This window comes from Molothrus aeneus, chromosome 3 (genome assembly GCF_037042795.1).
Source record: "Molothrus aeneus isolate 106 chromosome 3, BPBGC_Maene_1.0, whole genome shotgun sequence".
NCBI lineage: Eukaryota > Metazoa > Chordata > Aves > Passeriformes > Icteridae > Molothrus > Molothrus aeneus.
The window spans coordinates 70,166,767-70,183,773 of record NC_089648.1 but is presented as its reverse complement, the minus strand read 5'-3'; the positions used below and the strand labels follow the sequence as shown (position 1 = coordinate 70,183,773).

At 41.9% G+C, this 17,007-nt stretch overlaps 1 protein-coding gene across 7 annotated transcripts in view; it reads right to left on the bottom strand.

Moving 5' to 3' along the window:
* Positions 1-16,682, bottom strand: part of ITSN2 (intersectin 2) — an 80,198-nt gene extending 63,516 nt beyond the window's left edge. For 5 of the 7 annotated variants that reach the window (XM_066547150.1, XM_066547155.1, XM_066547153.1 and 2 more), the window contains exons 1-2: positions 16,616-16,682; positions 3,666-3,729 (exon numbers count right to left, since the gene is read on the bottom strand). In XM_066547150.1, the coding sequence (XP_066403247.1) occupies positions 3,666-3,696 (31 nt within the window). In that variant the 5' untranslated portion in view covers positions 3,697-3,729; positions 16,616-16,682. Of the gene's footprint in view, positions 1-3,665; positions 3,874-4,187; positions 4,243-16,615 lie in introns of those variants that run through there. The other 2 variants (XM_066547151.1, XM_066547152.1) reach the window with 2 other exon arrangements.
* Between the last annotated feature and the right edge of the window lie 325 nt (positions 16,683-17,007).

The window sequence follows — 17,007 nt, the reverse complement described above, 5'->3', positions numbered from 1 at the left end:
AAGCATTCAGACTGCAAAGCTTGAGACTGACTTTTCTAAAGAGAAGGTGCAGCAGAACCTGTTGGTGAGTGTTTTGCCCTTGACACCTCACAGAACCCCTTCATGTCTGCTGCAGTCTCCAACACACCTAAGTGTGAAGACACAAAATTCTATTCACAGCAGCACAAAATCCAGTCTTACTTATGGAGGTTTGGAAGCACATGAATTGAGTTACAACTATTACTTTCTACACCTCAGTTTATCAGAGATTTTCCTGCTGGACCACAGAAAATTTATATCGAAAGGAAACAGGTGGTAGAAGGGAAGAGAAATGGCAAATAAAAACATAAACAAAAAAAGCACAGCCCAAAAATTCCAATGGTACTTAAGTACACAATGTGAAAGATACTGATCAGCAAATACTGCTTTCCTTGTTCCAGGTGGTCCCTTAAGATTAAATCTCCCCAAAACCAAGATCCATCAGCATGGGTATCAAACCCTGAACAAATCTGGCCTACAGAAGAAGGAAGGAGAACTAGAAAAGAAATATCTTGCAACTCCTCTCCAGCTGGAAAGAACACACCCCATGGCAGTGAAGGTTACTTCTTGCAGTGACAAAGGCAGCAATCACTGAGACAAACTAGATGGAAGTACATTTTAACCTATTAAAAGGTATTTTCCTTTTAAGTGTCTTTTGCAGTTAGTATATTAACTCTTTCTTTAGAAACACAGTTGCTGAAGTTGTTATTTAGTGTAACAAAGTGCCATTTCCAAAAGCTTTTGCAAGACTTGGGGCGGACTCCTAAGCAAGCTTTTTTCAGATGGAGAACTGTTTGTAAGAAGAATCAACTACTATAAACTGGGTTTGTATTATCATTTTGACAGGAATAATGACCAATATTCAAGCAGTTACAGTTACAGGATAGAACTAAACTCTCAGCAGGGTATCCTCAATCTTGTTTGCTGACTGGGGAGAAGGAAATGCCTGGAGTGGCTCTTTGATAGAACTGGACTCCACACAGATAAATGTCTCTTATCCATCTGCTGCTGTATAAGAAACATGTTGCTCAGCCTTGCCTGTTCATATAAAATGTCACCATAACCTTTACATTTTGCACGGGATATAAATTTATAAAAATCAGCGGGTCTGCGCTGAGTTCCAGAAAAATCAACACCCACTCTTTAGTCCTGATTTCCTCTTTGAATTTCAGCTTGTTAGTAAGGCACCCACAAAGGTCACCTTGGACAGCAATGGAGAGTCAAAGGGAGCTCCTTTCTGGGCACTGTGTCCTTTCATGACTTTAAAGAGAGGTTTATCACAGCAGGTGCCCCCAGAGCACACAACATTTACGCATGGCCAGCTCCCAGCACAGCACAGTGGCTACCAGGCACATGCCAGGCTCAGGACCCTGCTTGGCCAAGGTAAGTTCTGAAGGTTCCTCAATGAAGCTGAGTCTCTCCACAGGAGCTCCACACACAGCTCAGTTCCCCTTCCTTCTCAGGATCCTGTACAGAGCTGCTTTCTCTGCTAAGGCTGGTAAATAAAGTGTCATGGCATCTCCCACTTGTATTTGTTTGAGGTTGAATATCATGCTTTGAACCCTGCAGCTCTCAGAGTGTGTCACATAATCGCACACTTGTACACATCCCCTCACTTTGCTGTAACACTGAACACCAAAAATAACCCAGAAACGGAAACTACTTCATGCATTACGCTGCTCATGAACTAAAAGCTAAGTACATTGTACCTTGGTAAGAATAAGAGGGTTTTTTTTCCACAGAAGGAACCCACTATTTCCCCCAGTGGCATACAAAAGGGAAGGGTCTAGGCAGTGCTAGCACAAAGGTGAGGCAGACAGCCAGTGCTCCCAGGCTGCAGCAGTGCCTAATGGCTTGGTTGCCTCACACATCACCTCATTCTTCATCTCATGCTTCAAGTCACTACCATGGTCTAACAACATAATTAGAGGTTTCCTGCAATGAGTGGCAAATGCAGGTGAACTACTTTGAATGCAACCACTACAGCAGTGCTTGTAAGTGGTAAGCAGCATGGAAGAGGAACAAAGATTAGAGAACTTCAACAGCTCAGTATTTACCTAAAAATCACATTAAAACTTGTTTAAAACACCTGACTTGTTTGAAATTTTACCAGTTTTGATAAGAAATATGACTGCAAGACTCCACAGAGTTGACACAGTCATCCAAACTACTCTGTGAGGAGCAACAGCTTAACTACTGCCTGGTGGCTCTCTTCCCCCTGCTTTTCCTCTTACTGTGCCTTCCAACACAGTAAAATGCTGAGAGGGGAAAGGCAGCATCCCCTGACACCACTCCTTTTGAAAGTGGAGACAGTACTGCCCAAGGGATTTCAGATCAAGGATATTCTCCTAAACTAAGGCTTCTGAGAGCAGTGTATGTGGTCAGCACTGACAGCAAACTTGTCCAACAGAACCAAGGAATAAAAAGCCAAAACTAAAAGACATCAAATAACTTATGCATACACCACAGAGACAGCCAGGAACATAAAGCTGTATCTTCTCCAAAGAGAGCTTCTGACTGTTTATTTTAAATTAAGAAGCAAAAACCATATGGCAAAAATAATAAAAAAAAAAACTTCCATTATGTCCAATTAAGTGAAAAAAATAATTTGGTCTATAGGATTTCCCCTAGTATTTATTGACTCCTTTAACTTGGCTTTTATTGTAAGGTGAAACAAAGTCTGGAAAAAACTGCAGCTGACTCTATATTAAAAAAAGTATTGATTACACAGATTTTTTTCTAATGAAAAGCCTTACACTTATATGAAACAGGTTTGTAGGTTTAATGAGAGGTTTAATTTGAAATCTGAATGTTGTTCTGGGGGAAAAAAAAACCAACCCAAAAACCCTTTCCCAATTTATCTCAGTGACAATTTTCTAAATTAGTTACCTCCCAGTCCTGCAGTAACCTTCACAGACAAATGAGATAAATACTCATTCCTGTACCTATGTTTCTAGTTTTATCAAGAAAAATACTCTATCAGGAGTATCTGAAGTACGAAACATTGCTTCTATACTTGTATTTTCATTTTGGCCAGCTCTGTAAATAACAGCATGTAAATGTCAAATTTCTTTGCAGGTCTTTGCAAATCATGCCTTCACAAATAAGCCTCCTCTAAAAATAAAAGCTCCATCTCATACATATACAGAGGAACAATTTTAAGGTTCCAACTCTCATGTCTTTGAAAGGAAATCACCAAGAAACAAATTTAAAAGTTTCTGTAGTGCAAAGAGCACAGTCAAGAGGAAAATGCTTTTTCTCTTTTTATTTTTGAGAAGGACTGATTGTTTTCATCAATGTCACAAACTGCTTGACACATTCAAATATTTTATTTAAAATAAACAGCGTAATGGACCATAATGGAACACACTTTGTGCCGAATTACATAACAGAAAAGGTATGCAAGTTTAATCAACTATTACTTAGCATATTCCCTGCCTGAAGTCAGGCAGGCTCCACTACAACTCGCACATTCCTCAGCGCTGTAAATGCCCCAGGATTGCCATCGCAGCCCAAATGACACTGCAGCGATGCTGTCCCCTCCCAGCCCACGGACAGCGATCGCATCTGCAGCAAAGCACAAAACCCACAAACAAACAACAACCCCCAAACCTCCAGCCCTGGCTGAGCACCCCGGAGCCACTCACCATTCACGGCTGCGGGAAACTGAGCCATCATGGTCCCGACTGCGCGCCGCTAGCCCTCAGCCATCTGCAACATGAAAACATCGTGCATTAATAATGCAGCAAGGGCAGCGCCCGGCCCCGCTTCGACAGCGAACAATGCCCGGCCGGGGCTGCTGCTCAACCAGCGGCATCACACCGGGGAGGGATGGCGGGATCCTTTTTTGGCCTTTTTTTTTTTTTTTTTTTTTTTTAATAGCGTATGCAGTGCAGTCCTGAGCCTCGTGGCAGTTCTTAAAGGAAAACAGTACCAACTGTTGGGAGCGATGTGCACAAACAGCTCCCGGCTGGCTGGGACACACGGCTGAGCCCCAGCACATCCCTGCCAGCGCTCCCCGGTAAATATTGTGCGTTTCACTAAATAAAAAGTTCAGTGCTCAGCTCGGTAAGCCAAAGCTGCTGCTGAGCGAAGCGGAAAAACTAATTGTTATTCAAATTCATCCACTCCAAAACTCCACGCACTATTAACAAAGAAAACACTCTTACATGATGTGTTCTGAAGAAAGGGCTTGTCCCAATAAAAATCTGTCATCAGCCAGTTCTGCAGAAGCAACACAATGAAGTTACTCCTTCTCCTGAGCTGCTGCATAAACACTCAAAAGTAGCATTTAAATGGGGTCTGAACAGAATTTACTTTCATAATAAATATCAGAGTACTAAGATTTTCCTTTTCTAGTACACATTCTTTCAAGTGTACCCATATAAAGAATTCTTTAGAACTGCAAAATGGTTACTAACAATTATCTGAGGGAAAAGCATGAACAATTCACTGCTTTACAAATATAGAACTAAGACAATGAAGTGAGCTTGTGCTTTGGATGAGATAATTTTACTTAAATACTGAAATTTATACATCATTATCATTGTGCTCTCTGTAGAGAAACTACTGTACAGGATGAAGCTAGAAAAATGAAATATTTATTTTAATTAAAAGAAACATGAATCACATCTTGCCCACCCCCTTTTCAGACACCAAACCTCCTACCCACACACATACACAAAAAACCCCTTCACCTCAATACAGGCATGCATTTTAACATTAAGTACAGAAATATCACATCCCCCATACTCCCTTCCTGCAAAGAAACTCCTGCACATCTCAGCACCAAATCACACAACTGGAAAGCAGTCCAGTTCCACCTGAGGACAGGAAAGCATTTTTGTATCTATTGCACATTTCTTCAATAAAATTAAAAATGTCTGGGATCAGTTGTTAGCAATTCTTTCTCTATATATAGTTCACATAATAATTATACATACATATTTTTTGGCTACACACACATGTATACATATGTATTTAAAGAAAGTAAATGGAGTGGTTGGTGAGTCCAGATGATCCCTCACAATGACACAAGGTATCAGCCACAGAAAGATGAAAAAAGGAAGCATGGAACTGTTCCAAGACATGGACCTACCAAGCAGCCTACCAAGAGACACTTGAGATCTATAAAGAGCCTTCCTGAAATGTGCTGCCAATGTTGTAAAACATTTCTACAGCACATTTCTCTACAAAAGCTGTTCTGTCAAGGAGGTCTAAAACAGAACCTGAAACCATGACACAGAAGCAGGATGCTGGAGAACACCCCCAGAATCAGCAGACTTCTACCTGCATGTGACTTGTTCCACATTTAATCTTACTGGTTAAGTGTTACATATTTGATCTTTGCTCCAACTCATTTTATTCTCTTAATTTCAGGCAGCTTTTAGGTTTTGGAGTTTTATTAAATGAATAATCACAAAAACATAGACTATCCCAAGTTGGAAGGGACACAAGAGGTTCACTGAGTCCAACTTCAGACTCCACACAAGACACCCTAAAAGTGATCCTGCCTACGTAAAGAGCACTGGCCAAAACTTCATGAACACGAGCTGGGGCCATGACCCCCTCCCAGGGGAGCTCCCTGGCATGTTTGCCCCCTCTGTGGAGAACTTTTCTTATATCCAATCTCAATGTGCTCAGATATGGCTTTAAGCCATTCCCTCGTGCCCTGCTACCAGGAGAGACCAGCACTTCCCTTGCTGCTCCCATCGTGAGGAAGATGTAGTCAGCAATGGGGTCACCCCCTCAGTCTCTTCTCCAAACTGAACAAACCTCACATCCTCAGCTGTTCCTCAAAAGTCTTGCCCTCCAGTCCTTTCACCATCCTTCTTTCCCTCCTTTGGACATATTCTGGTATTTTTATATGCTTCTTACACTGTGGGACCAAAAACTGGACACGGTACTTGAGGGGAGGCCTCCCAACACAAGTCAGATAATTATCAGACAATACAAGTATACTGATTAACTCTTAAAGCCCCAGATCTTAAGATATACTTTTTAAATACTTCATACAACTCACAGTTATACAGTAGCATTTTGCATGGGTTTTGCTGAAATGGCTTGTGTAGATTCAGCTTTCAAAATCCTCCACTGCTGAGCACATGAGTGGGAGAAGTAACCCAGGCAGCTTCATGCACACCAAATGGGGAAACCTCCTCATTTTAATGTCCCTAGAGTCATAACTATACCACATTTTAAAATCAATCTCAACTGAAAACTTTTGAGGACTTTGATGTCACTTTTGCTGGGTGAAGGTCATTCCTATTTATGAAGGCCCTGCATCTCTGGAGGACACGTGTTGCTGGTTCATTTTCATCAGCAAAAATAATGAGCATCCCTGCCCGAATTATCAACACGGGATTTTTCAGTGTGCCTGAAAATTCCCCAAGCCTGGGCTGAACCAGCCTGGCAAATCTGTGCTGGGCATTGCCATGTAGATGAACCAACACCCAAGGTCCAAAACCAGGGAACTGCCCAATGGGTCTGTACTGAAATTTAATCACATCACACATTACAGCAGTGTGATATGATTTAGCTCTGTTGTCTCACTATTATGTCTATACGGAGACCTTGTGGCATTTCAAATAAACACTAAACTTGAAGGGAACCAAACCCTCCTACAGTAACCCCTAAAGAGGAAAACTATGACCTTACAGAAGCAACCAAAAAATCATAAATGGGACTTTTGCAGGATTTTGTATCTCACCAGCATTGGGAACGCAGTCTTATCCCTTTGCACAGATCCATTCAGACACCAGGACTACACCAAGCACAGATACCTCTACAGTAACAGCTTCTAAATTGTACCAAAAAGTGAAAAAAGAAAGAATAAAAGTATTGCTGCAGTATAATTTCCCCTCAATTTTTTTTAAAGAAGGAGGAAACAGCCCAGTAAACTTGAAATCTATGCACATTTTTCAAAAGTCTGGAAAAACAATCCTTCTCAATGAATGGAGCTTGCCCTCAACAAGTATTTTGACTTCTGCATTTCTCCAGCACATCCCAAAGTCTTGGAGATTATGCATATATCAAAGCTAAAAGCAGCTTATTTTCACAAATTGCAAATAAAGTTGCTGCAGTCACCATCTATAAAGATTACAAAGGTGTAAAAGCACCTTAAGCCTTTAGGACACAAGTGTGAGCCACTGATTTTCCAAGGGGAATCACAGCAAAATATTCTCATTTTAAGACAAACTTAGACTTTTTTAGATAGATTCTGATAACTTTTAATCATTAATGGAGGTGGAAGCTGTACACTTCCAAGGACCTTTTTTACACAATGTCATATAGAAATGTTCACTGAAGAAAGAAAATAAGAATCAAGAAAATACTATAATCAGTATCCCAAACAGATGATATGGATGAAATAATGGACATTGCCACCAGAGCATTTCACAGAAAGTTGTTTCTGCAAATTGCTCTAGATGTGCTTGGTGAACTCAGTCATCAGTTGTAAGAAACCGTGGCAGACAGTACAAAATCCATGGTGTAACAACAGGATCAAACATCCTTACAAACACTGTAGATGACATTAAGTCCTGCTGCCATTTAGGGTGAAAACAGGAAAACTTGGATCTCACATTTAAACAGCAGAACAGCAAGTTCTTGTAAACAAGCCATCTGACTAGCCCAAACCTTTAAAGCACTAATTGTTTTCACAAACTGACCTGCCAGACTGCAACTTCTGTTCCCTCTCTCAGTGTTCATTATAGCTGATACAAGTGCAGAAAAGAAATGAGGAGATTGCAAGGAGCAGGGGGCACATCAGGACCATGCTGAAAGCATTAGAAAACATTAGAGCTGGGCAGATTGCAGGAGAAAGGAAAAAAGCTTTTTGTTTTTACTATCATAGGCATATTGCCATTTTATGAAGGGCAGCCTCACCACAATCTTTGTTAATATTTATACTTGAATCAATTTTTTTTTTCCAAAACATTTCTCAGAAGAACCACAGCCACATAGTTTTAGTAGGAATGAAGGTCTGGTGAACCAGGTTCTCTCTGGAAGAAAGCAAATCCCATGGAAGCAGCATGTGTGGTCACACTATTACTCTTTTCCTTCTCTCTGTGGCAGGAGGAAGATATATTGCAGAATTTTGCTGCAAGAGCCAATTAGCAAGGACAGAGACTGCAGCACTAGTTACCTGATTTACTCTTTGCAACACCTGTAGACCTGGACAACACAAAGACAACTCATTATATTTGCAAAGCAGTGACACTGCAATAGCCCATGTAGTTGTTTGCTGCTTTTTTTGAAGTACTCCCTTAAAAATGGGACAATAAGAAGCATTAGTAAGGCATTATGAAGCAGCACAGACTGTAACTTCTCTTTGTCTTTCTGTTCAAAACATACTGGTATGAGAGTTTACTGATTAAAAAAAAAAAAAAAGAAAAACATCTCAACATTGTGGCAGGCCAAGCATTTATCTCCTTTATACAGTACAGTTATACACAGGCACATGGCCTTTTCAAAATGCACTGTGGCCAGCTTACAAAGTCCACCCACTCTGATAACAGATGAATGACATCAGTGACAGAACGGAGGAGTTGACTGTGGGTAGCACATTGCTGGCTCTTCCTGCTCCCCCTGCTACTGTAGATAACAGTACTGAAAGCCTCAGTTAATATTTTGATATTAAAAAAAAAAAAAAGTCAAACATTTTACTTCTTAACCCTAGGGTATGAAGCCCCTTCCTTGTTCATTGTGAAAGAGAAACTTCCTACCCAACAGTGAGCGCATCCAGAGGGGGCAACAAGGCTGGTGAGGGGCTTGGAACACAAAACCTGTGAGGAATGGCTGATGGAGCTGGGGTTGTTTAGTCTGGGGAAAAGGAGACTCAGGGGTGACCTTATCACTCTACAACCACCAGAAAGGTGGCTGTAGTCAGGTGGGGTTGGTCTCCCTCTCCAGGCAGCAACTGGCAGAACCAGAGGACACAGTCTCAAGCTGTGCCAAGGGAAATACAAGTTGGATGTTAGGGAAAAGTTTTTTATGGAAAGAGTGATAAAGTTCTGGAATGGCCTGCCCAGGGAGGTGGTGAAGTCACCATCCCTGGATGTGTTTAAAAAAAGACTGGATGTGGCATTTGGTGCCACAGCTTAGGTGAGGTGTTAAGGGCTAGGTTGGACTCGATGATCTTGAAGGTCGCTTCCAACCCAGTGATTCTGTGATCCAGACAGAACACAAAAAGTATTTTTCTGACAAATACCTTTCTCCCCACCTTGCTTGACTAATATGCTTTCTGAACTTACTGACCATCCAAAATACAAGGATCTCTCTTTCTGTTCAAAAACCAGAATTGTGTGGTCACTATTGCTGGGCTTACTCTGTTTCTTATACAGCTGCTCAGCTGTGAAAGCACCCATTCAGAGTGTCAAGACACAGTTCAGCTCTCTCCTCTCTTTCTGGAGATTAAAACTGGTCTTTCCTTCCTCCTTTCTAGGAGAAGATTTCTCCCATTTTATTTTTAATTCTCTACATTAAGGCAGAGACCTGCAGGTCCCTCTCTGTCTGTCCATCCAGCTTCAAACCTTCTTTGCAAGGAAGAAATTGTTCTGAGGGAGAGAATCAGAATCCCACTTCAGGAAGCTCACTATTTAATTGCCTGGCCCTTCTCCCAGGAGACACAAACTTCCTCAGGAAAAGATGGAAATTGAATCCAGCTCTGTCACGCCCTGGGAGAATATATTCACTCACCTGATCCCAGACAGACATCACCACCTCTGCTTGCTTTGCTTAGAAAGGAAATGAAAAAAAAACCAAGAAGTAGAGGGTATACTATTTATAAGATATTTTTTTTAAAGGCTCTGAGCTTCTACCTTCAAGAAGCAACTCTAGGCTGCATTTTGTAACCTTTCCAGAGAGCTGAGTGAGATACGCTTGCTCCTCATGGGGTGGTAACTTAAAATACTCTTGTGTTTTTTTGGGTTTTTTATGCTTCCTACTTTCCAATTCACATGACTCCACACTCCATATGCCTTTTTTTTTAAATTCTGTTTTAAAGCACATCAATTCTCACATGTAATCATTTGCAAGCTTTGTGCAAGCACCCTTAAATGCTGTTTGGTGAGGTCCACACACCTTGAAACTTGCAGTTCTCCATTTTCACACTGTAACTCCTAATATATGGCAATGGGGACTTGGGCAAGAGAAAAGTATTTGATGAGTTGTCTTCTTTACATTGTTTTCTTACTTCAACCAAGACTGGAAACGTGAGAGCATATTACTTTAAAGCTTATTCATTTAAAATCTTGCCACCTTAGAGGAAAATTTTAAGCCCACTCCTGTCCTTCCATCAGAAGCACAAGTAAAATGCTAACAGAGAAAAAAAAAAAAACTAACAGAAGAATTCTTAATGTTATTTTCTTCTTATGATAAAAGAGATGCTGCTTAACTTGCTGCTCAGTTTCAGACATAGATAACAGTGCAAAATACATAGAACATCTAATGGGCTGCTATAGCAAAGCATGAAACAAAAGATATGTGAGAACTCTTCTGTGCTCAGCAGAGAACAATCTTTGAGTATCTGTAAAACCAATGAAAGTAAAACATTCAGTGAGACTGGATTTACAGTTTAGGTATCTGCTTTCAAGCTGGACAGGTGCACAAAACCATCAGTTTTAACTTCTCAAAATTGAATGAGATGACAAGCAGAGAGGAGAAAGCCACAAGAAGCCTTTAAAGCACAGAAATGGTGTTTATCTCTGATGAATCAAAAAACAGGGAAACCTTGCGGGAGAAGAAGCAAAGATTAGCATATGGCAGTCAAAACAGGAAAAAGTAACTAGGTAGGAGTATTTTAGTTGGATAATGATGGGTAAAAATGCATTCCCCAAAGTGACACAGAAAAGTGTGGGTGTAATGGAGATGCCCCCCAGCACAGGGGCTCTGGGACCAGCACACTGGTTCTGAGCTGGACTCAGCACACAGGCAATGTGGCACAGCATCTCCCACCTGCCCCAGCTGAAGACTCCTGCTTCTGACCCCACTCCCACCCACAAGTCACATCCATGCTCATATTATCAAGAACAGTCCTTCAAATCATCCAGCTGAAATGTGGTCTCTTAAACCTTTAGCACAGAGCTCTAGAGCACACAGTAACAATGTTCTGACCACCAAATTGAATTTCATGATCTTAGAGAATCAATTATCTATTGCTCATGTTAAACAAACATCTCAATATCATGTAAAATTCCAAGGGGCAAATGTATCTCAGTCAGAAAGACACATATCCTACCTTAAAGTTGTAAGAGTGTAGTGGAAAAAGCTAGGAAGTTTTAGCTTTTGATTAGTAAAATTCTTGAACTTTGAAAGATAAGACCAAAGTATTATTTAAATGTGCTCTGATTTTTTGATACATTTATTAGTATAGCCATAATAGGTAATTTTTTTCCACATTCCAATTGTAATATTTTTAGAAACAAAGAAAAGTTAACTCCCATTTCCTGTTCTTCCCTTACTTCATGTGTATGCCGTTGAATCACTAACTGCAGATACTGCTCATGACTGATGCCACAGCATTTCACAAGCTCCACTTGCATCAGCCTTGAACATTTTCACTAGTAGAGCCAGCTCAGAATTATTATCTGCTACTTGTGAAGCAGCAACATCCCGTATCAAAGTGTCTCAAGTCAAACTGTCTGCTCTCAGAATCGCTGTTCCAAGGAAGCGGTGACTTTTCTGGATCAACCACACCTTTTCAACTCTCTGTAACTGCCAAAATGTTTAAAAATAGTTCTCAGATACTTGTCCTCTATTAGGTAACTCCAATGCTTTGTGCTGCTACTGTCATCAGGTTACATAATTTGAATTTTATGTGTTGTTCTGAAAATAAGAGTTACCCAACACTGTGCTCACCTATATATTAATGTTTGATCCATTGTTTTAACTATAGGATCCGAGTAACCAGCATGGGCAGGCTCTGTTCCTATACTGACAAAGTTCTAAATACTCTCAATTTGAAGAAAAATGACATTTCACCAGCTCCATTTTTACTATATAATTTTTATGTGACCTAATCCTCACCTTTACAACATTTGGTGCTGATGGCACAACAATACCAGAAAAACTAGTTACTACAGTCCCTGCATCATCTTGCAAAGGGCAATAAAACAATGTATCCGTAGAAGTAAGAAGAACAAAGAACTACTCATGAAATAGCCTCCTGTTTTTTTCTAAAGACTTATCCTTAAATAAATCTGAGAATAAAAAAAAAACACCAAAAAAAAAACCAAAAACCCAAAAACCACCATCCTGATAGACAAGTGAATTAATGAAAGCAGCAGCACTATAGTAACCAAGCAACCAGGATGCCTGAATTCTTAGGTTGCCTTTCTCAGAGTAGGAGACATGAGTAAACTACTCTGATGAACCCCATCACCAACATGAACCAAGCTTAACAGAAGGGTGTCCTTTGCAATGATCTTAACTGAATATAATATTCATAAAAAGCAGGCAACCAGACAGAGAAGGCACAACCAAATTTAGTACCCTCAAGGGAGAGAAAGACTGCAGTATGTTTGAGTGCCTATATTAGACACCAGAGGATCCACATGGCTGAAGGCTGGTCTAAATATACTGACCACAAGAAAAAATTCAACACAGGCTCACATCTGATCAAACTCAGACAGCTAATGCCACAGAAAACAAGGCTTCCCTGCTCACAGCTGGCTTAAAATTTTGGCTTACATTGGTCTGTCACTGGAAGGAACTTACACGTAGACATAAATCTCCCAGTTCTATACTGATCAGAAGTCAGACACAGAATACCAGAGAGAATTCAGCTACCTGCAATATTTGCAACTAAGCATTTGAAAATTTCAGGATCACTTAAAACAGCTGCTTAGCCCTTCCAGAAATCCAACCAGGAACTTTAACATGAATGTTTCCCTTCAAAATAGCCTGATGCGTCATCTATCACCAGCCAGGGCACACAAGAAAAGTGCAATTTTAAAAGGTGAAGTTAAAGAGTGATAGTATGTTTCTAAAGGTAAGAGGAATACAGTAACTACCCTACTTCACCCAATATCTAGGCTCAACCTCTGAACCTCGAAGTATACTTTGTGTTGTTCTCCTGACAAGTGATAGTGCTTGAGATAGGTCAGTCCCTCATAAAATGAAGAGGACTCTACAACTCTATCTTTGTTATCTTTATAACCACCAATCATCACTTAAGACAAAAAAGCCTAAGAAGGGTAACTGACTTTCTCAATCAGTCAGCCACATAAAACAAACCTTCCAATCCAAGCAACACCCCAAACTCTGTCAGCCAACTACTGCTCTCATGATTTTCACAGAACAACTACATCAAGGTTCACCCCAAAACTTAAAAACATGGCAGGATCCATCATCTAATATCCTTTACCAAAAGATTTAACTTTGCAGTGGACTGAAAGCAGCTTTTGAAAGTCAAAATAACTTAAAAACATGTAAATAGAGCATTTGCATACATGCGCATATGGAACAAATCACAGCCCCAGGAACACTGGCTGGGACACTGCCAGGAACACTGGCTAATGTCACTGTAAGACTAAACTCTGTTATTTTTGGGGGGTCTTGGTGACTGGTCAAGGATCCTGGTGACTTGAAAAAGGCAAACTGAAGGCAGCTAAGTCTCACTTCAGTCCCTAGAAAGATTATGGAGCAAATCATCGTAGGACCCACCTACAGATGCTTGAAGAAGAAAAAGGTGAAGGGAAACGGCATGTGGCTATTGAGGACCAACCACACCTGATGATTGGCCCTCTGAACAAAGGCACAGCAGCTTGTTTTGACACCACAAAGGCTTTTAACAAGATCTCCCACAGTGTTCTTACAGCCAAACTGGTGGAATATAGTTTGAAAAAGCTGACTGTAAAGTGGGTGGAAAACCTGCCTGACCAGCAGAGTCCAAGGGCTGTCCTCAGTAGTCCCAAATCCATCTGGCTGGAACGGGCAATGCTCCCCAGGAACTGCCGCCATGGCCAGTATTGTTTAATGTCTTCCCTGGCAGCCTGGGCAAGGGGGTGGGATGTACTTTGAGTCAGGGTAGGTACCAAACTGGAGAGGGCTGTCCAGTGAGTTTTTGGGATCTCCACCCTCAGAGATAATCCCAACACAACCAGACATGGCTCTGAGTGACCTGACCTGGCCATGCTTTTCATAGGGTTGGACCAGATGATCTCCAGAAGTCCCTTCAAAACAATATTTTTCTGTAACTACATTTGAGGTAAATAAAAACAAATCAAATCAGATAAAAGCTTTTTAAAAACTGAAATAGTGGAGGTATTTCCTTTCAAGTGAAAATAGGCTAGAAATTGACATTACAAGTAAAGATGTCCAATTTTTGAACCAGTTTTTAAAAAGACAAAGAGAACAGCTCTGGCCTTTAAAAGAAAAATCTCATTAAATGCTTTTTTCACATATTTTGCATGCTAATCAAATTAAATCTTTTGAAGCAACAGTAGATAACCTGTTAGTTAAAAGTCTGCAAGTAAATTATCTCTCAGACCAGAGACATCTGTCTCAATTTGTGACAGGAACTAATCTGGACTACATTGCCTTTCAGGAACTAAACCCACAGTATTTTCCTGACAGATGCCTATTCTCAAAGGCTGTGAAGGTTTCTGATAACACCCCAAGCAAAGCATGCACATCACCTTTCACTTTCCAAATGCTGCCTCATTTTCTTCACCAGCTCCTGACAAGCAGCTCATTGAAGAAATACTATCACCTACAGACTTAGCTTCATTTTTCATAGCTTGCTACTTTCCTATGCTATTAAATTAATTCACTTTTCAACATTACAGACTACAACAGAAATATCTGTAAAAAAAATTTTACTGTAAGTACTCCTGTGGTACAAATCACTGTAATACCTGAGTCTCAATAAATAAAGCCTTATCAAAAACACAGATCAAAATCATCCACACTCACTTTCATCTTGATCTATCTCATTCTGCCTACAAGAATGGTTAAAAAATAAGTATCCATAAAGCTTTGGTGCTTTGACCAGGACCTATGGTAGATAACCCCATTATTTTTATGATTAGCCCAAACAGACCATAGGTACCCCATTTTGTTATTGTTACTGCTATGGGAACATCATCCTCTCGGTTTCTATTACAGTGACTGCTACAACTCAGCCAGGGATTCATCCTGTACCCCAGATCTTGTACAGATGGAGGAGAAAAAAAGTAAACGCAATTCCCTCAGGATAGTAATTAAAAGGATAAGCATATTCACTTGATCTAATTTAGGCATCTGAGTTAAGAGGCTAATCTAACAAAAAATTCTGTTCAACAGAGAGCAAGGAGCAGCCTAAATCCATGTCTGCAGGCATCACACAGTTCACATCACAGGGAGCCCTGAGTCTGAGTTAAGGTTTCTCTGAATACTCAGAGGTATGGTGGTGTGAATGCCCCTCCCAGATGAGTCACACTGAAAAAATACACACAAACAAAACAGGGGAGGTCGAGTGGAAACAAGGTAACAAAAATGAACCAGATTTGGGAGGAGAACGAAGCCCAGGTAGCTGCTTATCCAACTAGTTCCTAGCGCTCCTTACTTCTACATGTCACCGTCGCACAAATATACATATTTGTTACAAGCCAATTTCAGATGAATGATTAGAAGTTCTTGAGAGCAAGCAAAAATTTATGCAGCACCGTTGTAACCTACAGCACATTCTGCTTCACACGCCCTCCGAGCCTTCCTGTGCACACTCCGGCCACCACAGGCCAGCACCAACAGCAAACGAGCTCAGAAAACATCATTTTCCCAAAAGAGCAACGCACAACAGAGGGCAGCCTGGACACAAGGGCAAAGAAGCTTGAGACTTCTCATTCCCGTGCTTAGATGGGGAATTTCCGACAGATGTTTAAGAGAACCGCTGCAAGAATAACTTCAGAGAACGCAGGCACTATCTTAAAGCAGGATCTACTTTCGAGTTCTGCGATGTGACAGATGTCAAAGCCCCAACTGGCCCGAAAACCATTTACTGTATTCAAAATGGTACCTTAATGTTTAGGAAACCGAATCACGTACCTCAGCCTCATTTTATTCTCTGAATTACGACATGCCGCGGTGAGAAGTCGAGACCGAGAAAAGCCAGTCTATTTACAGACAGAGCAGTTTGCAAACTTTAACTGCGGAAACCAGCTGGGTTTCTCCAAACCCCGCATTTTCACAGCTAACCAGACGGAACAAAATCACCATCACCACAAGGAGCGGGGCTCTACAAACGCGTCCGAGTCACCTCACCTCGGCAGGGGCTCCCCCGGGCGCTCCGGGAGCTCTCTGGGCACGGGCACCGCGATCGCTCCGCTCGCAGCGCGCTGAGGGAGCGCGGGCGAGCAGCGGCAGCGCCGGCAGTGGGAGCCGCCGCCGCCAAAGCCCGAGACAACACCCCCACCCAAAAAAAGAGGAGAGGAAAACAAAAAAAAAAAAAAAAAGAAGAAAGAAAAAAGTCTACCTAAAAAAAAAATAAAGGGAAAAAAAAAAGAGCCTAGACTCAGCTAAAGAATAAAAGACAAGTAAAGCGGCTCAAGACAGTGGAGCCCGTGGAGCCCGTAGCGCCCGCGGCCCATGCCCCCCGCGCCCCCCGGCCCGCCGGTACCTGTTGCGCTGCCCCGAGCGGCGGCTCCGCCGGGCCGCGGCCCCTGCGCCTCCCGCGGCGCTCGGCCCCACAACATGGCGGCGGGGGCGGGGGAGGAAGCGGGGGCGGGCGCTGCCCGGGGCCGGGCGCCGCCGCTGCCAGGACGGGGCTCTCGGAGCCCCATGGAGGGGTCGCTGTGCCCGGCAGTGCAGCCCCCGGGTCTGGGCCGGGCTCGCCAAACAGTGCCGCGGTCCGGGGATGTCGCACCGAGCTTGTCGGTGCCTTTGCTATACGGTAACAGCTACCGCTTAAAGAGCTGACAGAGGATTTACCCCGTCCTTGCTCACCTCTCTCTCACTCGATTCCACCCGCTGCCTCCTCATCTGCTCCATAGGTTACCTTTGCTTTAGCTT